Source organism: Tauraco erythrolophus, chromosome 3, assembly GCF_009769465.1.
Source record: "Tauraco erythrolophus isolate bTauEry1 chromosome 3, bTauEry1.pri, whole genome shotgun sequence".
In the NCBI taxonomy this organism is placed as follows: Eukaryota; Metazoa; Chordata; class Aves; order Musophagiformes; family Musophagidae; genus Tauraco; species Tauraco erythrolophus.
Genome location: NC_141467.1, coordinates 93,207,867 through 93,233,893, shown reverse-complemented (window position 1 = coordinate 93,233,893; position 26,027 = coordinate 93,207,867). Strand labels below are relative to the sequence as shown.

Below are 26,027 nucleotides of genomic sequence, written 5' to 3'. Positions count from 1 at the left end.
GCCATTCAACTTAAAGAAATCATTTGTTATCCAGAAGTAGTACTTAAATATTTATATTTTGGACAAGCACTGGTGGGAAAGTGCATCTGTTAGCAGTGCTTTCCAATTCATCGTAAGTATTTAATATCTCTCTTGGTACGACCTAAATCCTTTATATTTTTTATACCTTTCTGACTTCAGTAGAAAAAACATTTTTTTCTTTAGGTGGACCCAAAACAGTTACTAGAGGATGGAATAAGGAAGGAGCTGGTAAAGCGGGTAGCCCGAGCTCTTCACAGGGGACTCATCTTTAATCCAAGAGCCAAGGTGTGTAGCAGCTTGATTTGATTTTAATTTTTTATGCATCTTGAGTTTGCTGGGACCTCTTTTATTATGCTGCCTTCTAGAAAATAATTTGTAGTTTTCTGTGTGGATTTCCTTTTTGTAAAAAAAGTACACTTTTTGAACTTTTAAAGGTTATTTGAAATGCCTTATTTGATGTTAAAATGAGTTTATAAACTGCTAAGAGTACATAGAATTCAAAAACATATTTTTATTGTGTTGCCAAGTGTCCTATCAATTCTGAATTCACAGTTCTGTCTTTGTCTGTGACAACTGATGACAACACGTGATATGTATAGGCCAGGTAAACATAGAAAGGCGGTGATGGAATAAGGAACATGACCTCCTTATTTTCATCCTGTCCAGATTATTGAGTCTCCTAGATCAATCAATAGTACCATAGAAGCCTAAAATAAACATTAAAAGGGGGAGGAAGACATAATTTATTAAGAATTACTTCAGATATCAAACAACCTTTGATAAATTTCTCAACGCTTTTCAGTTTTGGCTGGAGCAGAGTGAAATCCTTTAGAGTTTATTGTGTAAAGGCATTTAGAAGCCTTTTACATTTTCTTTGCATTCTACTTATTCACAGTCTTGTTTTTTTCTTTTTTTTCTTTTTTTCATCTGCAGCCAAGCGAACTGATGCCCAAACTGAAAGAAATGGCAGCTACAATGGATGGCTTCCATCGATCTTTTGAATATATCCAGGATTATGTCAACATATATGGTTTAAAAATTTGGCAAGAGGAAGTGTCTCGTATTATTAACTACAATGTGGAACAGGAGTGCAATAACTTCTTAAGAACAAAGGTGCTAGTCAAAAACAAGAACAAGTAAAAAGTTGATAGATCTCTTTATATTTAGATGTTAAAGCTTGTGATTGATGTAGTATATGTACCCCATTGTGCACAGTCCATACTGTTGTGACTTCAACTAAATGTGCTAACTACTGTGTAAAACATCTGCCCCCAGCTTTTTCTGAATTATTTCAGCATCCTCACTGCATTAGTTGTGCATAAGAAGAGCAAAGTACCTCAAACAGAATATTTTAATATCGCTTGCCAGTGAACTCCTGGGAACCATGCTGAGGCACATGGAGAGCAAGGAGGTGGTGGGTGACAGCCAACATGGCTTCACCAAAAGGCAGATCGTGCCTGACCAACTTGGTGGCCTTTTATGATGGGGTGACAGCATCGATGGACAAGGGTCGACCAACGGATGTCATCTACCTGGACTTGTGCAAAGCTTTTGACACTGTCCCGCACGACATTCTTCTCTCTAAACTAGAGAGGCATGGGTTTGATGGATGGACCACTCGGTGGATAAGGAATTGGCTCAATGGCCGCACTCAGAGAGTAGTGGTCAACGGCTCAATGTCCAAGTGGAGACCGGTCACGAGTGGTGTCCCTCAGGGGTCCGTGTTGGGCCCGGCCCTCTTCAACATCTTTGTCGGTGACGTGGACAGTGGCATGGAGTGCACCCTCAGCAAGTTCGCTGATGACACCAAGCTGTGTGGTGCCGTCGACACGCTGGAAGGGAGGGATGCCATCCAGAGGGACCTCGACAGGCTGGAGAGGTGGGCCCGTACCAACCTTGTGAAGTTTAACCAGGCCAAGTGCAAGGTCCTACATCTGGGTCGTGGCAATCCCAGGCACAAATACAGACTGGGCGGAGAATGGATCGTGAGCAGCCCTGAGGAGAAGGACTTGGGAGTACTGGTGGACGAGAAGCTCAATATGAGCCGGCAATGTGCTCTTGCGGCCCAGAAGGCCAACCGCGTCCTGGGCTGCATCAAGAGGAGCGTGGCCAGCAGGTCGAGGGAGGTGATTCTCCCCCTCTACTCTGCCCTCGTGAGACCTCACTTGGGGTATTGCGTCCAGTTCTGGAGTCCCCAACATAAGAAGGACATGGACCAGTTGGAGAGGGTCCAGAGGAGGGCCACGAAGATGATAAGAGGGCTGGAGCACCTTTCCTATGAGGACAGGCTGAAAGAGTTGGGGCTGTTCAGCCTGGAGAAGAGGAGGCTCCGGGGTGACCTTATAGCGGTCTTCCAGTACCTCAAGGGGGCCTACAAGAAAGATGGGGAGAGGCTGTTCAGGAGGGCCTGTTGTGATAGGACAAGGGGTAATGGTTTTAAAATAGAGGGAGGTAGATTCAGGTTGGATATTAGGAAAAAATTTTTTACCATGAGAGTCGTAGAACACTGGAACAGGTTGCCCAGAGAGGTGGTGGATGCTCCATCCCTGGAGACGTTCAAGGCCAGGTTGGACGAGGCCCTGAGCAACCTGATCTAGTTGGAGATATCCCTGTTCCTTGCAGGGGGGTTGGACTAGATGACCTTTGAAGGTCCCTTCCAGCCCTAACGATTCTATGATTCTATGAACGATATTCTTCCTTTCTTTTTCAAAGAAAACAGAAAATAATTACTGACTCACAGTTGTCCTCTGTATTTATTGTTAGCCATGAGAATAGAGGCTTAGAAAGACCGCAGTAGTTACCAGCTCTTTTTGTGCTATTTCACAAGTGGTGGAGTGAATAGATCTTAAATTTAGCAAACAAAATGGTGACTAGTCTTAATGCAGAAAGGAGTAGATGGAATTCTCACCAGAAGTCTTGATAATTCTCTCAACCTCTGCACTTATCTTCTGCTTGGTCTTCGTCATAAGACTCATTCTTCAATTTGCTTTATTCTGTTTTTACAGTATTCTGCTCTGTGTAATTTACAGTTTTGTTTTACAGTGTACTACTTTTAAATTAAACAAAAGGAAGAAAATTTCTAAGCTAATTAAAAATGTGCAATGGTAACACTGCAACTTACTCTAAAACTTATTTTTCAGATTCAAGACTGGCAAAGCATATACCAGTCTACTCATATTCCTATACCAAAATTCACACCTGTGGATGAATCCGTAACATTTATTGGCCGGCTTTGTAGAGAAATCCTGAGGATCACAGACCCAAAGTAAGTACTGTGTGTCACAAGATTGTCTTATAGCACCGTGCATTAGATTGTTCCAGTTCCACCATGCACAAACGAAATATGCAACAAACAGTTTTTTCCTTAGCTGTCATATCACCATCTTTATCTAAAACCAAATTTACCTGTGGCAGGAGGATTGGAACTGGATGATCTTTGAGGTCCCTTCCAACCCAAACCATTCTATGATTCTATGAAAAGTTGGGGTTTTAGTCTAAGAAAGAAAACAATGTGTTACACACATAGAGGCGAGAGAAACCAGGGAAGGGTGACAGAACCCTTGTGAAGAGAGGAGTAACTACACATCACCTGAGATACGTAGAGTCTTTCAAATCTCTGCCTGAATGAAGTAATTCATTACTCAGATTATCACAGGAACTGCCCACATCTTATTCTGAAGTATTTGTTTGTTTAATTTTTCCTCAGAGTCACGTGTTACATTGACCAAATGAACACCTGGTATGATATCAAAACTCATCAGGAAGTAACCAATAGTCGTCTGTTCTCAGAGATACAAGATACTCTAGGTACCTTTGGTCTCAATGGTTTGGACAGGCTGCTGTGTTTCATGATTGTAAAGGAGCTGCAGGTAATTTTTGAACTTCTCAAGGTCACGATGCTTTTATTGTTTAATAACTTCTGGTGAAATAAAAAAAATCTGTTAATTTTTGAAACGGTAAATTGAAATCAAAAGCATTTGAAAAATGTATGTTCTAACCCAAAGGTAAAATTTCAGTTACACGTGTAATTGTGAAAGTTGATACTCTTGAATAATGGTGCTGTGCAATACCAGGTTGTGTGTTACATTAAACGGTGGTTTGCAAGGGATGCCTTTTGAAAGGGTACACTTTGTGCATACTGAAAACTTAATCTCAGGTCAACTTCTATTTTTCTGTCTCAGTATCAACAAAGAATTAGACTGTTTGGGTCTACCATGATATAAATAAGGTGTCAATTCTATGTAATGACTTTTTCCTAATACTTCTCTGTGAAATGAAAAGAGAGAAGTATTCTTCTCTTTGTTTTCTGAGAAGAATCCAGTTCTAGCCTGGTTAAAGATTTTAAGGAAAATAAGTATCGATGAAGACATTTTTTCCTCAAAAGTTGAACTAATAGTTGTCTACAGTGGGTATTGCATATTGATGAGGAGGATCTGCTAATTGTCCTAACACTGATTAGCATAACTCCGAAAAGCACAAAGTCTAACTACAGAATTCCTCAACTCTTCATCTGTGGAAATTTTCTTTCCCTGCTGCTAAAAAATCTGACCACAAAGGTTAAAGCATAGAGTACATCTGAGGATTTTACTTACTTATTTCTTTCTTTCTTTTATTTAGAATTTCCTCAGTATGTTTCAGAAAAATATATTGCGTGACAGGACAGTACAGGATACCTTAAAAGCACTTATGAATGCTGTCAGTCCTCTCAAAGGAATTATAGGTAAGTGCCTGCTGGTTAAGATGGAAGAGCAGCGTTGTCTTTATACACTTGCATTTATTTCTCTTCTTAATTCTCTTCTTAATGCTTCACTCTACTTCTTTTCCCAGCAAATTCAAACAAGATTTATTCCGCAGCAGTTGCAAAAACTCAGAAGATCTGGACAGCATATTTAGACTCCATAATGAAGGTAGGAGTACACGAGTTAGTGATACGCAGAATTCACTCTAGGCTCTTTGGTTATACACTTTAATCTACCTATTTTACAGTGTTGTATTATGTTGACCTGGAATTCTGTAACATCACAAGTGAAGCAGGCCTGGCTTTGCAAGAGCTCCTGAGCTTCGTTTGTATGGACAGCTCACACGCCACAAAGTGCTTAGTGCTGAGATTCATAGGTAATAGTTTGCCAAAAATGGAGTCTGGCACTGGAGATCCGATCTGGGAAGACCGAGTTAGCTCTCAGCATCAGGAGGTCTGAGGCTGCCCACAGTGCCTTGTGAACCTAATGTACTTAAGGCTAAAGTTTGGAGCAGTGTCATTGCCTGAACTTTCCTTGTTCACACATAATTCAATCTACTGTGCGGAAGATGTAAACAAGCTATTCTGCTAACATGTCTCCTTATTTTGTCTTTGTCATGATGTTTGGCGACCAGTGTTTTTCAGAGTGCTGTGAATGCTTGTTTATGTTACTGGAGAGAAGAGGAAAGGTCAGGGAAGGAAGGGGAAGCTTGACTGCAACAAGCATCTCTGTTGGTTTTTATCCCTGCCATTGCTGACCCTAAGGTCTAGGAGAGATGGGGAAAAGAGTCCAAGCCTTTTCACTGACCAGTGAATAAAAAGAAAGTAACTGGGGTTTTATACCTGTTACCTTTTCAGTGCCCTTTTCACACAGTTTGCATTTGCTACCATGAAGTGTGTGTAAATCTTGAGCACCGTGACTGCTCCTCTCCTTTGACTGCACTGCACGGTTGGGGTCTGGCTCTCTGACTGCACATGGTGTGAATCAGCGCTCTGTTACCAAAATAAGGAAGTAGCTCCAACCACTACACGTGTCCCTGCTTTAGGCAGCCCTACAGCTGTTAGGTGTAATGAGGAATTTGTGTCATCCTTTTAACTATAAATTGTTATTCATTAAGTTTTTCCATAGTTTGGCTTTACTCTTCCTTCATTGCATTCAGTGTAACACCCCACCCTTTGTTTGTTTGTTTGTTTCAACAGGTTGGTCAGATGCAGATTTTAAGACGACAGATTACCAATGAATTAAATTATTCCTGCAGGTTTGACTCCAAGCATTTGGCTGCTGCTTTGGAAAATCTCAATAAGTAAGAAGCAAAATGTGCCGAAGAGCTGCATGTATGACTGTGATGTAATTATTATCAGCTCAGCAATCTTTAAAATCTAAATTATAGCAAAATATGGAGTCTGTACACAGGTTTTGGTTGATCAGTGTTTGAATTTGAACCCAACAAAAACACTAAAAATAAACAACTTGGCAAGTAATATATGTATGCACATGCTAATGGACAGCACAGCTTCTAATTTTGGTTGGCTATACCTGGATTTGAGGTCATATCTGGATGAGAAGTAAGAACAGTGAAAACGTTGGGCACTGATTTTGAAACAAATAGAATGTTTGTAAAAATATATTCAAAAAAAGATGGTTTACTCTTGCATGTAACCATATAAAGGTTTTGTGTCTTGGAATTTTTTAAATTAGTATGACCTGTGGCATTGTGTAAGGTTAATTTGGGGATAATCTGAATAAGTATTAAATATAATCCATTTTTTTTCCTTTTAGAGCAATACTGGCTGACATTGAAGCACATTATCAGAACCCATCACTACCTTATCCTAAAGAAGACAACACACTTTTGTATGAAATCACAGCTTATCTGGAAGCAGCTGGTATTCACAATCCATTAAATAAGGTCAGACTTAATTCCAGGGCTTAGTACAGTTTACTTTTTATATTTTATTGATTATTAACTGAGCAAAAAAAAAAATATGTGGAAGAACCCTGTTCCTCTTTTTTTTTCCCCTCAGATCTACATAACAACAAAACGTCTGCCGTATTTTCCCACTGTCAACTTCCTATTTCTCATTTCCCAGTTTCCGAAACTTCAGTGCAACAGAAATTTAGGTATTGTATAAGTTGTTGTTTGTCTAAATCTAATGACAACCGACGTGAAATTACCTGTAGAGAAGATAATTTTACTATCTGCACGGAAAATACTTGGTGTCTGACTTTAGTCCATCATGTCCAGGCAGATTTGTTATAATATTGCCAAATACAATGGAGTAGGAATCAGAATCCAAGCTTCTGACTTTCTCATTCCCCATCCTGTGCCTTATTTAAAATCATTAAGCCATTTGCTACAGAAGAAATGCTGTTGTTACATTAGTTTTTAATTCCTATGTGTGGGCATGCAGAAAGGGGGGCACACCAAAAAATCTCATGAGAGTGTATTATATAAGTTTGCCTCTGCGCTAAAGATTATGTTCTGGTTTATGATCGTGTTGGTTTGGGTTGGTTTTTTCTTCTGTGCAGGAGTGGTGTGCAAGCGGCCAGCTGATCAAATTGACTGGCTTCCCTTAGTTCTGGGACTTCTTACCCTGTTGAAACAGTTTCATTCAAGATACACAGAGCAATTTCTGGCTCTGATCGGTCAGTTTATTCGTTCAACAATGGAACCGTGCACAAGGTATCTGTGTTTTACTTTTTCCCTGAGTATCACATCTGTGAGGAGGGCTTCAGTAGTGGTATCACTGGGTTTTCAGTATGTTTTTCTGGCACAATATATTTGACATAGTAACAACAATATATTTGACTAAATAATAACAATATATTTGACTAACTATGAGATTAAAATGCCATTTCTTTTTGTAATGGAATCACATGGTACCTAGCGGAAATGCTGTTATTTGAAGGCTGACGTTTTCATGTAATTTTATCCAAATAACTAATCGGCTGGTAAGAGTATGATCTTCATGGTGGTTTAATTTTAGCCAGAAGATACCAGAAATGCCTGCTGAGGTAGTTTGTGCCCTCATGTTCCTGGAAGATTACATTCGCTACACGAAGTTACCAAGAAAGGTAAGGAAGAATTCCATGTCTCCCATATGTAGCATTGAGCAAAGGTCCTGTTCAGAGAAGCTAAATCTTGGTTTGTGCTGGGGTTCCGTACTAGCAGTTTGATCACGCATCTCTCCTCTGGAACATGGCGTCATCTGTAAACGAATATCCAAAATAATGGACTTGTTAAGCTTGTCCAAAAAGCAGCCTTGGCCCTTTTCAGATAGCCTGTAAAAGACTGCCGAAAGGAAATACAGGTGAAAAATCCATTACCTGATAGGAATGAGTCGTAATGATTCTTTTACCCTGCACAAACTACAAATTGTATTGCTTGCATAACTTTGTGTAACTATTCATATATTAGTCATAGTATCCTTATGGAAAATTTATTTTCTAGAAAATAGAGATGGGATAAAAAATACAGGAAGGCTTTCAGCTTTGTGTGGATTTAAGAAGAGTCTGTTCCATTTAATCTTCAAAGAGCGTGCATGTTGCTGGAGGGCTTTTGGGAAGGGAAGAAAAAGTTTGGAGATGTTGCAGTATTAAGTAGTAACAAACTTAGTATTTTAAATGCAGGGCAGAAAGCTATTTAGCAAGTCTAAATTTTGGTGAAACACCATCTCCAGTCTTCCCTTCCCCTTCCCCTTCCCCTTCCCCTCCCTTTAACTGCATTTGAAGGTGATACATTATTTGTATGTGGTATTAAAAATGAATCATTATCCTATTTGCTAGAGGCTGTACCTCAATAATTCTCAAATAAGCCATTTCCCAACCAATACAACTCAAAAGAGAGAGAGATTGTTCCAGTTTCTCTCTTCCTCCCAGCCTGCAGCACAATTTAGTAGAAAGTCCCTGTGTCAGTCTTGCAGCTGATGTACCTGGAACCTGTGCCAGCTTCCGCTTCAGCCTGGTGCTATGTGGAGAAACAGCAGAGAGGGTGTCAGCATTCCTCCAGTCTCACCCAGTACCTGTGATCTGGGCGCTGTCTCACAGCCCGGGACGTGCCTTACCTGCAGGACATGGTGTTCCTTCCTCCCTTTGTGCATCAAGCAGGAGCACGTCCTAAAGCCGGGATGGTTCAGGTCAATAATGTTGTGTGCTTGGTTCACAGGTTAGATAGGCTTGTTAACGGATGAGTGGAGCGTGCGGATGGAGAATGAAGGCAATACCTAACTGTGCCTTTCTGTTTACTTCAGGTTGTTGAAGCACACGTGCCTAGCTTCATTTTTGATGAGTTCAGAACTGTTCTGTGAACACGGAGGAGGACCAAGTCTTTCCCCTAAACCTGAAGCGGAGAGCTGGGAACTGAGATGAGACAAGTACGGCTTTTCAGAACTGTACCTTTTCTGTGCTTCAAGGCAGTACCTACAACTGTCTCTGTGAAATGTACGCATCAGCACTAGTCTGTGTAATTAACACCTGTTTCAGTCTTGGCGTGATAAACAATTTGTATTTCAGCCAAACAGTGTACCTTTTGTACTGCACATGACAAAGGCTGTATGTAATTGGTTACGTAGAAATCATTTAGTTTTCTGTTCTGAGAAACTATTTGTGGAAGTCTGAATTTTGTACAACAAATGGACAACGAAATTGGAAATAAAGGTGTTGGATAGCTTGCCAGGACTGATGATTCCAAAGTGTCAATTTTCCTGTTAAGAGGACCACTAGTGAGAATAAATATAGAGTGAAAAGAAGTTTAGTGCCTGCCTCTGTACTACAAAAAGTTAGTTTTCCTCTATAGAGGACAGAAGTATAATTAAATACCGATAGCTGAAAAGTCTGATCATGCTCTTTAAAGGCACAAATATTTCTTTCAGTGCAGCTGTAACATGGCTAATGTTGGGGGCAAGGTGTTTATTCACGTAACTTTCAGTCCTGATATGAAACCTTTTACACCTGGTGTCGTTATCTTGCCAGTATCCCAATTGGTACCTGACAAGCTCGAATCTGGGACCTTGTGGCAAGAAGAGCTGTGGCTCCCACCACTGTGCTGACCTCCCACTAAGCCTACAGCCTTCAAGCAGCCCCGGCTGCTGCCTCAGGGGTACGTGCACAGCCCCATGATTTGTCACAGGGTTGTGGCTGAGCCCTGGGAGGAGTGCAGCCTGTCCCCAGTGTGTCACCCACTCCATTATGTTGATGACATCCTGCTGACTAGATCTGCCCAGCAGGATGTCACGGAGGCACAGAGCACTGTCATGGGCACCATGTGAGGGCATGGTTGGGAATTAGTATAGGGACCAGCAAATGAAGTAAAATTTTTAGGCATCGTCTGGCAAGGAGCCTGCCAGATTACAGAAACAAAACTTCATACAGCTTGAGCCCCAAAACAAAATTGATGTGCAGCACTTTGGAGGATTACTGGGGTACTGGCACCAGTTTATCCCACACTAAGAATAGATTTTAAGGCTCATGTAATCATGCAATGAGGAAGAGGAACCAGTTTGTATGGGGGAAAGATGAAAAAAGAGCTTGCCCATCAAGCTGGCTGCCCTGCTGCTCTGCTGGGTCCTAAGCCCCCTTGAAAACCTTTTGAGCTGATGTCTTTGTTTCAGGAGACAATCTTGCATGTTGGAATTTGAGGCAAAAAGGTGAAGAGAGGCTGCTACCTTCCATCTGGGCTCAGGCAGCCCCACCATACACACAGCCTCACTGACGGACACACAGACACACACACACATCCTCCCCCACCTCCCCACCCCAGCAAAGTATGTGAAGGAATGAGGCGATGGAAGGATGCTGCTGCCTGTCATCCTGCCAAGCAAAGCTTACTTAGCAAGGTGGGGGGAGAGCCAGCCTGCAGACTTAGCAACCATGCTCATGATATTAGGAGAAGCCCCCCCCGCCACTCCTGAGTTATATACTGCCCTCTGGGTGGTATGTAAGGGATTAACTGCAGCGTTAGTGGTCAGCGGGCAGCTGGACATACACAGGAAACCTCTGAGGGGAGTCAGTATTCATGGAAGCTGTTAACCCAGAGATATGTGAATTGAAGCCTCTGGGTTTGACAGGCTGAGGCTCAGGTCGCCTGGTGTGCTGGGGAAGCAAGGAGCACAATGCTGCAGCTGATCGATCAGGTCAGATTCATGGTGCTGCTTCCTGATACCCCATCCCCTGGGGTATGATGCTCTACTGCCTGATGGCAAAGCTCTCACTAAGTGGACCCACAAAAAATTTGGGCACCTGGGTGTCCATGGCACCTACAGATGGACTTGAAGCCAGGGCATCCCGTGTACCTGGATGCCAGTCAGGAACCAGTGCAGTGGGGAGGCATCTGTAAGGTATTGAAAACCAAGAAGTTGCTTAGCAGCCTTATGGGCAGCTCCAATGAGGCCAGTGAGCAACAGGAGGCTGAATGGTTTCATGCAACGGTAGCAATTATAGGACAGACAACACCGTGCTCATACTCAGCTTGCTCCAGGTCCCTGGAACATTACATTTTATTGGCTTTTTATTACATTTGTGAATTTAATTCTAGCATACCATGAGCAGGCTGGCACAGCCATCTCCCCTATTGCGGCTGAGGGAACTCAGGTTTAGGCTGGAGAAAAGAGGCTCAGGGGAGACCTTATTGCTTTCTACAGCTACCTGAAAGGAGGTTGTAGCGAGGTGGGTGTCAGTCTCTTTTCCCAAGTCACAAGTGATAGGACGAGAGGAAGTGGTCTCAAGTTGCACCAGAGGAGGTTGAGATTGGATATGAAGAAAAATGTCTTCACCAAAAGGATTGTCAAGCATTGGAACAGGCTGCCCAGGGAAGTGGCTGAGTCACCATCCCTGGGGTTATTTACAAGACGTGTAGATGTGGTGCTTAAGGACATGGTTTAGTGGTGGACTTTAGCGTGAGGTTAACGGTTGGACTCAAGGATCTTAAGGGTCTTTTCCAACCTAAATGATTCTGTGATTCTATTTCTCTGTGCTTTTACGTGCAAGAAATTGAAAGCCTAGGGAGAAAAAACGCTAGAAAAAGAAATGGGGCTGAACTCTTTGATGATTTCCTGTTCAGTCAATCCCTGTTTATTCTTTGCAGTGCTGGGCCATGCCCTTCTCATCTCCATTGGTTTGCAATTAAGTCAAAGTCCCCCATCGGGACTGTCCAGTCCTCCCTCCTGCTCGGAGCATGGCAGCTGACGCAGGGTGCTCAGGGACATGTTCAGTTCAGTTTTGAGTATCTCCAAGGATGGAGAATCCACAACCTCTCTGAGTCACCTGCCCAGGTGTTTGACTACCTGAACAGTGAAAAAAGTTTTTTCTTATGTTTAATTGGAATTTCTTGTGTCTCAGTTCATGCTTGTTGCCTCTTGTCCTGTCACTGGGCACCACTCAGAAGACCTTAGCTCTGTTGTCTTTACTCCCTCCATCCATCAGATGTTTATCCACACGAATAAGATTCCCCTTGAGCCTTCTCTTCTCCAGGATGATCAGTCCCAGCTCTCAGCACCTCTCCTCATATGACAGATGCTCCAAACTATTAATGGTCTTCATGGCCCTTCACTCCAGTATGTCCATGTCTCTCCAGTACTGGGGAGCCCAGCACTGGACACGACACCCAGACATGTCTCACCAGGGCTGAGCAGAGGGAAGGATCACCTCCCTCGGCCTCTGCCTGGTGCAGCCCAGGAGGCTGGCCTGGTAGCCACTGCTGCAGGAGTGAACTCGTGTCCCCCAGGACCCCAAGCCCCTTTCTGCCAAGCTGTTTTCCAGCAGTTGTTCTGCTGCCCGGGGACATCCCTCCCTGGGTGTTGGATTTCACACTTTCCTTTGCTGAACTTTCTGTCTGCCCGTTTCTTCAGCCTGTTCAGATCCCCCTGAACAGCAGCACAAGCCTCTGCTATGTCAGCTGCTCCTGATGGTTTTGTAGCACCTGCCAACATGCTGAGGCCCATTGCCCAGGTCGTTAATGAAGACCTTACACAGTACCGGCGCTAGTACAAACCGCTGGGGGGCATCACTAGTGACGGGCCTCCAGCTGGACGTTGTGCTGCTGATCACAGCCCCCTGGGCACAGCTGTTGAGACATCTGGTTAAACTTGGTTTTCCCCTCTGTAAATGCACACTGACTACTCCCAGTTGCCTTCTTGTCCTTTGTTATGTTTGGGAATGGTTTTCAGGTCTATTTGCTCCATCACCTTCCCAGGGATTGTGGTGAGGCTGGCTGTCCGGCAGCTTCCCTCATCCTCCTCCTTGGTGTTCCTGAAGACAGGACTGATGTTTGCTGTCATCCAGGCCCCAGGATCACCACTACCAGTCACAGAGAATTGAGAATGGTCTCACTCTGACACCTGCCAGCTCTCCCCGCACCCAGGGGTGCATCCCACCAGCTCCCATGGACTTCTGTACACCCGCATTGTTTAAATATGTTCCCCAACCTGGTCCTCCTCTGCTGAAGGACCAAGTACTGATCTGTGGGGTTCAGCACCACCGAACATTGTTGTTTCCCAACTCAACCTTTGCAAAATCTGAATCTGTGTCACAGTAACTTGGCTTTCAGAGGGAAGGATTTTAGATCCTACATTCTGTGCCAGCGGCTGCCTTCATTAGGAGTACGGCCCTTCCCTCTCCAGCAGGCATAGGCTTGCCCAGCACTCATCTCTCTGCCCACGCAAGAGCTTTGGTGTGTTCGTGCCAGCTGAGACAGAGCGTAGGCTTCTCCACGGGCAGCCAGTGCCCTTCCGGCCTCCACGTCTCCCTCCAGGCATGACGGATGCCTCCACTCTGGGTGAGGGACCAGCACTTTGGTTCAGGCATCACCGACAAGAAGGGCTGACTGAATCCAGCCCCGCTGTGCAGACCATGAGACCCGTGCTAGGCTGCATCTTCTGTTGCCTAGAGAAGTTGTGGATGCCCCATCCCTGGAAGTGTTCAAGGCCAGGCTGGATGAGGCTTTAAGCAACCTGGTGTAGTGGAGGGTGTCCCTGCCCATGGCAGGGGGGTGGAACTAGATGATCTTTGAGGTCCTTTCCAACCCTAACCATTCTATGATTCTGTGATTCTATGATTCTAAAGAGTCTGGGCCACATCTTGTCAGGAGCTGAGAGTATCAGCCCAAGCTGAGAGCAGACGTAATTAAAACTGCTGCACAGCTGCACTCCTGATATACCAAGATCCACCAAAGGGGTTTTGGCAGCAAGTCAATAGCTTTACGCTACAAAAGCTTGTAGCCCCCAAGCCCACTGAGCTCTCCTGCACAGCAGCGGGTGGCATGGCAGTGGTCTGCCCCTTGGACCGCTCACTGTTACTCCTCGGGGTTGACAGACCCCTTACCCGGCATCTGACATCTGGAACGAGGTAAGCGATGTTTTACGTTAGGCCCAAAGGTATATTGCATGCTAGCGACGTCTCTATATCCAGCTATCATTAGAAGTGTAGTAACGAGCAAAGCGTTTGACTGCTGTCTAATCACCTCCTAAATCATCGTCAAATCACTGTTTAACTAACATTCAATTATTGCTTAATCACCATTTGATTGCCATTTGATTTTCATTCAGTCATTGATTAATTACCGTTTGATCGTCATTCGATCGATAATGCAACCCTTTCAGTTAACCCCATAACAATTGCTTCTCCTAATTATTCACCTGCTAACACCAGACGAGCAAATGGAGACATACAGGGGGAGAAAGATGGAATGCAATGGTAAGATTGCAGGAAAAAAATAAAGGAGAGAGTGGAAGGGGGGAGGAGGGGAGTAGGTATCACCCAGCATTCATAACCTGAAGCCTTTAATGTCTAACCCACGCTACAAACACGTACTCCTACTTGAACAGGTAGGAAAGCGAAGAGCAACAGAGGAAGAACAAAAACTGGTGACAAACTGTTTTTCCCTATTTGAATTTATTTTTTAAGCTTTTCATTTAGAAAGCTCTAAACTTTCCCAGAACAAATGCAAATATCCTGTCCCCACCACAGAAGTACAGTTTCCTAAAGTTGGTTAAAATAAGTTAAAACACACAGAAAACTCTTAATGCGTTAGGGCTGTCAAGGAATGACACAGTATCAGACCAACAGAGGTCAGTTCAATAAAAATCAGGGGCAATTTGACCAGTCTACCGGTTTCCCAAGAAAGACGTCTAAGACCCTCGTATCCGACCCGCCTGCCCCTCTGGGCAGCCTGCTAAGTCAGAGAGGGTTCACCTGACCTATTCAGGGACCTCATGGGCAGCGCGATGGGCCAAATGCCTTATATTCTCTGTATCAATTATGGAGTTTCCAGAAACTTTTATTTTTTTATATATATATATATGATAAATTTTATTACATATGCTCGTGACAGGATACAAATTCAAAGATAGCCGATGATAGGGACTGACTGTGAAAACGGATTTGATTTGGAATAATATAAAACTAGAACTGATCAGTGATAATGCTAAATAGCTAGCAAGGTGTTAGTAAGTAACTGCGCATAACAGAGCTCTTACCCAATAGGCATCCCTATGGGGGGGAGAAGAGAGGTCCAGCCCGTTGACTGATCCCAGATGTTTTGATGGAGGGCTTCTCCCTAACATCCCCCTTCTCTTTCACCATTTTATACTATTTCTTTACTTCCAGGTGGAGCTTGAGTGATTCTAGTCATACATATTACAATGACATTATAATGAGCAAAGTTCAGCTTCAGGGCACGATCCCACCATTGTTGCTGAGGAGGCAGTTGCGATCCATCTTTCTTGACAGCAGCTGTGCTGTTATCTTTATCTCTGATAACAGGGATGAGCCGTGGTACCTCCCCACCACTCTGCTCTCGGTTTCAGGGATATTGCACGTTCCATCTGGCCAGATGCAGGCCTTACCCATTCACACATCTGTTCCCACGCACTCTGTTCCTGGGAACAGCAACTGTGTATCACCTCAAAGCTGCTCTAATATTACAGCTCATTCTTTAAGATGTAAGCTGAACTTTGGGGACAATATTCTCCCATTCCCCCAATTTCTGTTATTTTTCCCCAAGGGCTTTTGTCATTAATGCAGTTATGGATGACTAAGCTTCAAGTTTAGGGTCTTGTATAAGAGTTACAATGGACCCTGGGGGAAAAGCAGATCACGAGGAGCAGTTCGAGAGCAGTCTAAAACACTGCTGTGACTTAGCAAGAAGAAAAATCAATAATGATTCTATTATTAAGGAAAACTAGGATTCACAGGCAGACTGAAAAAAAACTCTGGAAAAATAGATGTAATTAGTTTCTGCAGCTGAAGGAGCCCATAAACATCAGCAGGTGTCTTTCCTATGCTTTAGTTCATCACAGTACTCCTCAGCAGGGGATATACCCCTGCATTTCTTCTTTAAAACAGATTATACTACTCACAAAGTCTCAATAATGTTTTATGAAGACCTGATTCTGAATGTTCCATCTGCTTTGGGCCATACATACAGTAACAGAGTTCACCAGCATTCCTCCCTAGAAATTATCATCTCATGCTTTATCTGGGTATAACCAACAGTGCAGGGATTCCCTTTCACTTCGAGCAGGTACAAACTGAGCAGTATGTATCGTGCCACAGAAGTCAAAATCCAAATTATGCCATTTTTAATTATGATGTTTACTTTTAATGCCTGTGGCTCTTCAGACAAAAAAATGAAAAATGAATACTAAGAGTAATGATAGAGCTGTAACTCTAGTAGACATCAATTGGTTATACCCATGATATTTTCTTTTCCTTCTATAATCAAAATAAGTAGAATCTGCAGAAAATGAGGTGTGCAGCTTTCACATTTTGTATTTTTGAAAAAGTAACTACAAATCAGACAATGAAAATCCAGATATATACAAAGTAACATCAGACAATGTCCTCCATCTTATAATTCTCCGTCTATCAAACTTTTGTAATGCAAGAATTAAGTATTGCACAATAATTAAAAAACTGAGTTCTTGTTTTCCAGGAAACCCCACTGGAGCAGAGACTCAGGAACAAGCCAGCTGTTTTGTGCCACTGAAATCACTGATCTGTGCAGAGGGTGCTGGTCACTCCATGCCACAGCAAACCCCATCCCTGAGACACCCGACAGCAGTGGCAGGAATCTTCCCACGAGAGGGTCACGTCCCGCGGCTGCCCGGAAACCAGAGCTGCCGTGGCTGTAGCTCACCCTACAGCCAGCTCCACTGCGAGCTGTTTGGTTCCTATTAGCATCGGTGGGAATTAAGAACAAGTTATTAGCAGCTAAAATATAATTCTCAGTTCATGTTCCGGCATGAAACAATAGACCCAATATATTGCACTTACTCCTAAGTTTGACAGCGGCAGATGGTGTTGTCTCGCAGCACCATTATCCATTGCTTAATTGGTTAACCAGGCCCGGGAAAGCTCATTAGCTGGTTTGAGACAAGCATGACTCCAAGACTCAGACCCAGATCGGCCCAGGGGTAGCTTGCATTGGTTTAGCCTGCATGTTCAAGGGGCATGTTCAAGGGCCTTCCTGGGGAGAAGAGACATCTGAAACGTGCATCTCCACCCAAGACACGCATCTCCATCTAGACACTCCCAGGGTGCAGGACTGGCTACGATCCCAGTGCTGCAATGTCTGTATGAGGAAAAAAGATTTTGAAGCCTCAAGGATCTTACTGGCTGAATCACACCAGGCTTCTAAAGCTGATGTTTTACACTACACTAACGCGGATACAATCTTGTTTCTGTGTGCTTGTGTCTTACAAGCCTTTAAATGCTGTTCTTCTCTATTTTGCATTTGGCAAATAAGGTCCTTCATTCACTTGTCCAAATATAATTGAATAAAATCAAGATCATAGAATCATAGAATGGTTTGGGTTCAAAGGGACCTCAAAGATCATCTAGTTCCAACCCCCTGCCATGGGCAGGGACACCTTCCACTACACCAGGTTGCCCAAAACCTGGCCTTGAACACTTCCAGGGATGGGACGCTTCTCTGGGCAACCTGTTCCAGTGCCTCGTCACCCTCAGAGTGAAGAATTTCTTCCTTAGATCTAATCTAAATCTGCCCTCTTTCAGTTTAAAGCCATTGCCCCTTGTCCGGTCACTACATGCCCTTGTAAAAAGTCCCTCTCCAGCTTTCCTGTCGGCCCCCTTTAAGTACTGGAATGCTGCAATAAGATCACCCTGGAGCCTTCTCTTCTCCAGGCTGAACAGCCCCAAATCTCTTAGCCTGTCTTCATAGGAGAGGTGCTCCAGCCCTCGGATCATCATCTTCATGGCCCTCCTCTGGACTCGTTCCAATAGCTCTATGTGCTTCTTGTTTTGGGGACTCCAGAGCTGAACACAGTATTCCAGGTGGGGTCTCACAAGAGCTGAGTAGTGGGGCAGAATCACCTCCCTCCACCTGCTGGCCACGCTCCTTTTGATACAGCCCAGCATACAGTTGGCTTTCTGTGCCAGTGCACATTGCCGGCTCATGTTGAGCTTCTCATCCACCAGCACTCCCAAGTCCTTTTCCTCAGGGCTGCTCTCAATCCATTCTCCGCTCAGCCTGTACTTGTGCTTGGGATTGCCCCGACCCATATGCAGGACCTTGCACTTGGCCTTGTTGAACTTCTCACAGGCCTCCTTTCTACAGGTATGACAGTCCTTAAAAGCAGGTTAGAAGGACATTTTTAAGGTGTGCAGCTCCCCCTTGTTCCAAGGCATCGAAACAGTTGTCTTAGCAGCATTGGGCAGTGATGAGTGGTAATGCAGAAGTCTGAGAGGAGAAATGCCTTCCTGTTACAGGCTTTAATTTATCTGATTATAAAGATGGTATGTGACATATACAGTAGCTCACAGGTACTGTGTAGGCACTGTATGGAATAGAATGATGCTGGGTGATGCTGATGTGATCAGACACATGAAAACAAGAGACCTCTGATTTAAATGCCCCAAGCTGGGCTTGCAAACAACATCTATACGCACTATCTGTTTCCAGATGTTATTGGCAGGAGAAACTAGCTCTGGACAAGATAAAAAATGCAGGCACCAAATACAATATTGAGGACAGAGCAGGTCCATGTATGCTGTACAGCAAATAGCAAGCATACTTTGTGTACAAAGGAAACCATGGTAGGTCAACATCCAGTTTCCACCACTGTGTAATTACCTGTGGTTACGGAGTTACCGTGTGGCCAAACCTGAGCCATGGTGATGTCGCTTTACAGCTCACGTTTGGCAGAGCCAAGGCAACTGGAGTTGAAAACTCAGGTGCTGAATCTGATTCCTGCCTGGTGAAGGCAAGAGCGATGGAGACCTTGGAGAAAAATGCAATACAGGCAGCAATCATCAGTCAGGAAAGCTTTCTGGCACGGGGCAAGGTACCAGGGAGCACAAATGACCCCTGGCATCTCAAGGCAGCCTGTGGCAGAACCTTCTCTGGTCTCCTGTTGATTCTCAGTTGAAAGAGAAAACTTGCCTAGAAAAAGCTTTATAAGGCTCAAGGTTACTTCCAGCCACTGGAGATGGCAATAGGACTCAAGAGAAGATGGAGGCAGGGACATTCAAGACAGTTTCCTGCACATGATGGTATCTTATATCAAATGCTCGAGGGTTTTATGTGCCTGCAACAGGATGTGCACTAAAATAGTATCGTTGTCAATAAAATGCATTTCAATCCACATTTCAAAAAGCAAAGCAAAAATTAGAATCATAGAATGATAGAATGGTTTGGGTTGGAAGGGACCTCAAAGATCATCTAGTTCCAACCCCTCTGCCATGGGCAGGGAAACCCTCCACTACACCAGGTTGCCCAAAGCCTCATCCAACCTGGCCTTGAACGCTTCCAGGGATGGGGCATCTACATCTTCTCTGGGAAACCTGTTCCAGTGCCTCACCACCCTCAATGCAAAAAACTTCTTCCTTATATCTAATCGAAATCTATCCTCTTTCAGTTAAATTAGTCAAGGTCACAGCACATTCACTGCATTCTCAAAATAGCAACCAATTGCTTGCCACCAGTCTGCAAGAGTTTCCTCCAGCAGACACAAGGACAAAGCACTTGATAAAATGACCACTTTCTTGGCATGGAAAATGCAGAGGCAGCAAATACATCCAATCATAAGGAAGGTGGTAAAGCTTTGTAACCTAAAACTTGTTAATAACAGGTTTTTACTTATGTTGAAATATATGTGAGGGATATGTTTATGCCATACTCCCCCACAAAAAGTACATGAACCAGTTGTTGCTGGGCTCAGCACCATGCCCAGGAAGCCCTATGTGGGCATTTGGGTCCAGGATCTCAATATTCACTCCACAACTTCATAAAACATGTCAAGACCTATCCTGTGATGTAGGAACCACCTCGCACAGCACAGCACGGCTCACACTCAAACCAGGGCAGCCTGATCCACCCAGTGTTGGCAATGATCCATACTCCACATTGATCCCCTTGCCCTCCAAATCACTCCCAGGAGGTGCTTGGGAGAGCACAAGCTGGCCTGTGCCCAGACCATTATGGACAGAGCACTATCAGCAAAGGGGGACAGCTAGCCATGGCCCTGGTGTGTCTCCAAGTATAGATGAAGCCTTCATGCCAACAAGCCACAGCTGGGACTATGGACTCTCATCCCTCTGGTGCAAGCTTCCCTTTCCTGTCCTGCCCTCAGAGAATCCAGTCTCATAGCCTAGAAGGACCCATAAAGTCAAACCCACACCAACACTACTGCCAGAAGCATACAGACAGCACTTAGAAGAAGTTGATATTCATATATATAATTCTGTGTACTTTTACTAGCCAACGTCAATTTTCAGCCCCATATATGTACCAGCCCCTATAAGGCTATCAAAAGCCACACCTGGGAAGACAGCGTTAAGATGCCGATGCCTGAAGAACGCGAACCTGCAGCTGAAGGAAATTAGCTGCATCACAGAAACCTGAAAAAGGAGTTACCTAAGAATGACCCACAGGTAAACAAGGCCTTGAGCTGAAGAAAACCCAAATGTTCCCATGGAAAAATAAATTAGCCACTGTAACAGCATAGGTGGAACTGTTTAAAATCATATGTGCGAATGCAACACACCCCACTAAGTCGTCAGGATGCTTCTGCAGAATTGCTCACTATGTACCTACGTGCCTATTGCCTTAACATTAACGAGTAGCTCAGTATTTGGCCCATGGTTCACTGTTTGTGTTTGGTGGCCGGGTAACCCCTGCTTGAAGACCAGCTCTACACCCCAGTGTGACACCAGAAGCCCCTTCTCCACGGCTCTTCACTCTCCCTTTACTTTCAGAAACTGATACCAGCAAAGGCCCAAAGCTTTGCTCCGCAGTTGCTCATGCCTCTGCCCGAAGCGCTACCAGCTCCCGCCCTGCCGTACCGCAGCTGGTGCAAAGGTTCATTTCAGGCAGAATTGTGGGGTTTTTGCTTTAGCCCTTCGCTGAAAACTTCCAACATCCTCTTTACCTTTTTGACTGCCTATGCGAACTGAGTGGAAGCTTGGAGAGGACCGGTCATGCTGATTCCAGGACACTCACAGCTGGGTTCCACCATCAGGATTATTTTTCCAATTTATTTTACTTTGCTTACATTAACAGTGGATTTCAGTTACTATTTAAAATATTCCATCAGCTTTTATTTTCAGTACCTTGAATAACTTTATCTCAGCAAACTCTGTCATGCTGCTGCTCGCTCTGCACAGCACAGAAGCTTGCGCAGCTCTTTGGAACTCCACTGGGAACAATTTAGGAACTGCTGACGGTGCTTTCCATGTAGTAATGTCATGCTGAGCAAGCCAGAATTTCAGGATGCATAATTTATCGACTGCCCATATTTATTCTGGATTGAATGGGTTTTGCTTTTGTCCAGAACACACAAGCTGGTTCCAGAGAGCAGTATGTGCAAGCACCATGAGCCAACCCTAAATTACTGCCCTACTGACACAAAACAACCAGTGCGCATCAACAGTATTACAGTAAATGCTGAGACATCTAGGTCTCAGGCGATGCAAGCAGCCTTTGAAGTAGCGCAGGTGACAGCTTCCACATGGAAAAGCAGTACAGGCAAATACACCCAACACATATTTCCTATCTCATCTTTCTTTCTAACCTTTCCTATTTGTCCCACATGGGTCAGGCAATCCCAAGCAGAAGTACAGGCTGGGCGGAGAATGGATTGAGAGCAGCCCTGAGGAAAAGGACTTGGGAGTGCTGGTGGATCAGAAGCTCCACATAAGAAGTATGGGGATGCTCCACATCAGAAGATGGGGCATCCCCAGCTTCTCTGGGCAACCTCTTCCAGTGTTTCACCACACTCATTGTAAAAAATTTCTTCCTTATCGCTAATCTAAATCTCCCCTCTTTCAATTTAAATCCATTGCCCCTTGTCCTATCACTACACGCCCTTGTAAAAAGTCCCTCTCCAGCTTTCCTGTAGTCCCCTTTAAATACTGGAAGGCTGCAATAAGATCACCCCGGAGCCTTCTCTTCTCCAGGCTGAACAGCCCCAACTCTCTCAGCCTGTCTTCATAGCAGAGGTGCTCCAGCCCTTGGATCATCTTCGTGGCCCTCCTCTGGACCTGCTCCAGCAGCTCCATGTCCTTCTTGTGCTGGGGACCCCAGAGCTGAATGCAGTATTCCAGGTAGGGTCTCATGAGAGCAGAGTAGAGGGGCAGAATCACCTCCCTCCACCTGCTGGCCACACTTCTTTTGATGCAGCCCAGCATACAGTTGGCTTTCTGGGCTGCCAGCGCACATTGCTGGCTCATTCAACATGGAGGTGTTCAAGGCCAGGCTGGATGAGGCTTTGGGCAACCTGGTGTAGTGGGAGGTGTCCCTGTCCATGGCAGGGGGTTGGAACTAGATGATCTTTGAGGTCCCTTCCAACCCAAACCATTCTATGATTCTATGATTCTCCAGGGCAGCAACCAAATCCTACATCACAGCAGGCTTTGGGCTGCAAACGCAGAGCAAGGACCAGAAAACTGAGTAGTAGAAGGCAGAGATCAGGCGTAGGACATGAGCACAAGGGAAGACGACAACACAGAAACTGGCATTATCAGGGAGGGAGTAATTGGTTTTAATCATCCCCTTTTTTTAGATTTCCACAGATGTTTGTAAGCCCTAGTAAGAGCACTGATGTTGCACTGACTTTGGAACAGCTTGATTGCAACCAAACTCAAGTGTGGTTCTTCAAAACCAAATCATTGTTCAACTGAAACAGAGCTGGGGCAATGCAGATGAGGAATAGCATGTGTTCCTTGTTTATGGTTGGTGGGTTTTTTCCCCTGAGCATACGACAGACATCAATGTGACAGTGTAAAGTCTTCAAGTGCTATTCAGACATCATTAACAAAGGATTTACATCTTCAGAAAACGACGCACTCCTCTTTTCTTCAGTTGCAGAACAGACTGTTTAACCCTCTATTCATACACTTCCCCAGAGAGGAACTGTAATGGTGCTTGAAATTTCCAACATCACATTATACTACCACTGTCTCAGAAGCACAAGCAAGTCATAATTTACAAAATCCATCAGCTGATCCAGGACTGATCAAGTGCTTTCTCTTTGTTCCAGGTGATTAAAGTGAAGGTGAGAGGAAAACTACCACAACTCTGCCTTTTACTTGCTTGCACTGGAGCCAGAGGAGGCCTTAAACACACACAGCCCAAAGAGGTATCACTGCTCACATGAAATCCAACGCCGCGTGCCTGCACTAGCAGGCATTTTAACGCTGTAATAAAAAAACCTCTTATTGCCCCACATATTTTCCAGTGAAGGGCTTGTTCAAAATAAACCAAACCCCAAAAACCAGAAGACCAAGGACACTTAACCTGCATGACACGAAATTCTCAAACAAGCTCCAAGAAACGCGACACTTACACTCATGAACCAACTCTCCACCTATGAACAGGCCTCCAGATCACTTACTAGCAGAGAAGGCAACTAGTTTCCTCTTCTCCCCACTAGTAAGTTTTCATACTGCTGCACCGTGTCACAAGCTACGATCTCATCACTCTGTATAGCTGCATTTCTGGTTCCTTCTGCCCTCTCGGTTAGCTGCCACTGGCCCTGGAACATAGGGATAACCACAGGCACACGATGCCTGTCTCGTGCCACACCACTTAAAGGGTATAGGATGGTATTAAACTTTGCAGTGTACAAATTGTATGCATTTCATACAACTTGTCAGTGTCTGCATTGTGTTCCTCAGGTTCTGAATCATGCCTGTGACATCTCTTTCCTGGCGTTCTGCTTCCCTTCGCTGCGTACAGATGTAGAAAAAGAAAACCAGGACTCTCACAGACTGCCTGCTGCATCCTTTGGCTAGCATTAGATGTTGTTAGATTCCATCTGCCAGTCAGTGGGCAATGTCCTACAGGTACACTTTACTCTTCTTACTCTCATTTGGCTCAAGAACTGTTTCTTTCATTATTTCCTCCCCACCTCCAACCTCTGTGTCCCTGAGAAAAACACGGCAGTCAGGGACTACAGAACAGAGCTTGAAATTCCGCCCTGCGACTCTTCTTCACCGGGACAAAGCGCTGCTGCGTGCCACTGACCAGCTGGAGTAGGAGCCTGGCCAACGCTGTCAAACACCACCGATTTCACTGATCAATGGTTTCAGTTAGAAGCCCACACCCTGGGCTGCCCTGTGTCCAAATGATCCCAGTTTGTTTGATACTCCAGAGTAAGCCCTTCATCTTGTCCTGAGGACAAGGCGTGTAACCATGTAACCATGTCTTGAGCCGTACTTTCACGTTGCTCTTCCTTAGACATATATGCAAGACTTTTCTCTCCTCCATGGTAATTTCCAAGAAGTGATCGTTACCCTGATTGTCAAGACACTTAACTAGGCACCGAGTTCAAGAAAATAAAAGAAAAAAAGTGCTTAAACATATATGTAAATTTAAGCATACTGGTATATCCTGATTAATCAGGACCTAACAGAACTCATTAACTGGAGATACACAACAACAAAAAAATCTGCAGATATCGTAACTTTTTATTTAAGTTAGCTGAGAATGCGTATTTGGCTCAGGACTGTTTATCCTTGACTTAAAGAGATTGACTGCAAATAATATAAAAAAATAGAAAATGTAAAATTAATCAATACTTTCAAAATCGTCACAAATTTTGAAAACACTTGTATAATTCTGCAAACTTCGTGTACCCTTAAAGAGGCATCATTTAGTTACCATATAAAATGATATTTGAAAATATTAGTACTTTACCCTAAAGTTTAAAGAGAGACATATTTATGATGTGTGTAATTTCAAGACGGTATCAAAAGTGATAATGGTTAGAAAAATATACATACTTTTGCTTTTGGAAAAGAACAAGTCATTTGAGATATTCGTCAAATTAAATACTCAAAAAGCCTCTCCATGGATTTTTTTTTTCACAGTCCAACATAAAATGCATGTTTATATACAGCTTATGCAATCCGTCACTTTTGAGACATAGTCAAAGTTTCGCCAGTACAGACAAACATAATCTGTTACCTGCTCTCTAACCTGTTGGCTGCACTGATGCGTGATTCTTTAGGGAAGCCAAAATCGGAGAGCCATACAGCGACACATAAAGCAACCATAAGAAAAGTAAGGAAAAATGACAATACACAAGAACAAAGGAAAGCATACTGAGAAAGAGAACATTGAGAGGAATAGTGACCAACAGTGAAAGACATGAACTCTTCCGTAGCATGCAGTAATTTCTACAGGGAAAAAAAAAATACTCCAGGTATTAAAAGGACACTTTCATGGTACTTGTCATGAATTTGAAGAAGTAATATGAAATATTACTGTCTACTGGAAACAGCCTGGACTGAATTTGTTTCAGCGGATTCGGTTTGTTGCTGTGCTTCAGTTCGTGGCAGTGTTAAACTTCAACTGCACAAGCACCAAGTAAACCAAAACAAACCCCTGAAGTTTTTAAAAGGAAGTGAGATTGGAAGAAAGTCTCCAAACCATGTGCTTTCAGTACCTGAGTGCAGCGCAGAAGCCAGCATAACTATGGTTTGGTTATTACTTGTTTAAATAAATCCTAGTGTAAAGAATGATTTCAGAAGAGCAACACAGCACTTGCGACAGTGACTGAAGTTAAAGATATAGTGACACCTCAAGATCTGAAATCCTTTACAGTGTCCTTTTAAGCGTCAGTAGACTGGTATCTTAGCTGCAACGGAAAAAGGAGAGGCAAATCCCAATGAAATAACCCAAATCAAGAATGTTACAATATTTCACAGTAATAAAGAAACAGTCTACGAAACTACTGAACAGAAAAAAGCATGAAGGAGAATAGCAGCATATGGTTTACAGTTTTCACTTTTCAGTTTATTCATATTAGTGGT

The 26,027-nt window shown here is 43.9% G+C and overlaps 1 protein-coding gene across 1 annotated transcript in view; it reads left to right on the top strand.

Moving 5' to 3' along the window:
• Window positions 1–9,437, top strand: part of WASHC5 (WASH complex subunit 5) — a 29,037-nt gene extending 19,600 nt beyond the window's left edge. Inside the window, exons 17-28 of the mRNA XM_086609559.1 lie at window positions 205–306; window positions 955–1,134; window positions 3,162–3,286; window positions 3,728–3,890; window positions 4,639–4,741; window positions 4,849–4,928; window positions 5,960–6,063; window positions 6,540–6,669; window positions 6,785–6,881; window positions 7,290–7,443; window positions 7,748–7,835; window positions 9,011–9,437. Of these exons, the coding sequence (XP_086465685.1) occupies window positions 205–306; window positions 955–1,134; window positions 3,162–3,286; window positions 3,728–3,890; window positions 4,639–4,741; window positions 4,849–4,928; window positions 5,960–6,063; window positions 6,540–6,669; window positions 6,785–6,881; window positions 7,290–7,443; window positions 7,748–7,835; window positions 9,011–9,067 (1,383 nt within the window). The 3' untranslated portion in view covers window positions 9,068–9,437. The remainder of the gene's footprint in view (window positions 1–204; window positions 307–954; window positions 1,135–3,161; window positions 3,287–3,727; window positions 3,891–4,638; window positions 4,742–4,848; window positions 4,929–5,959; window positions 6,064–6,539; window positions 6,670–6,784; window positions 6,882–7,289; window positions 7,444–7,747; window positions 7,836–9,010) is intronic.
• The last annotated feature ends 16,590 nt before the right edge of the window (window positions 9,438–26,027 follow it).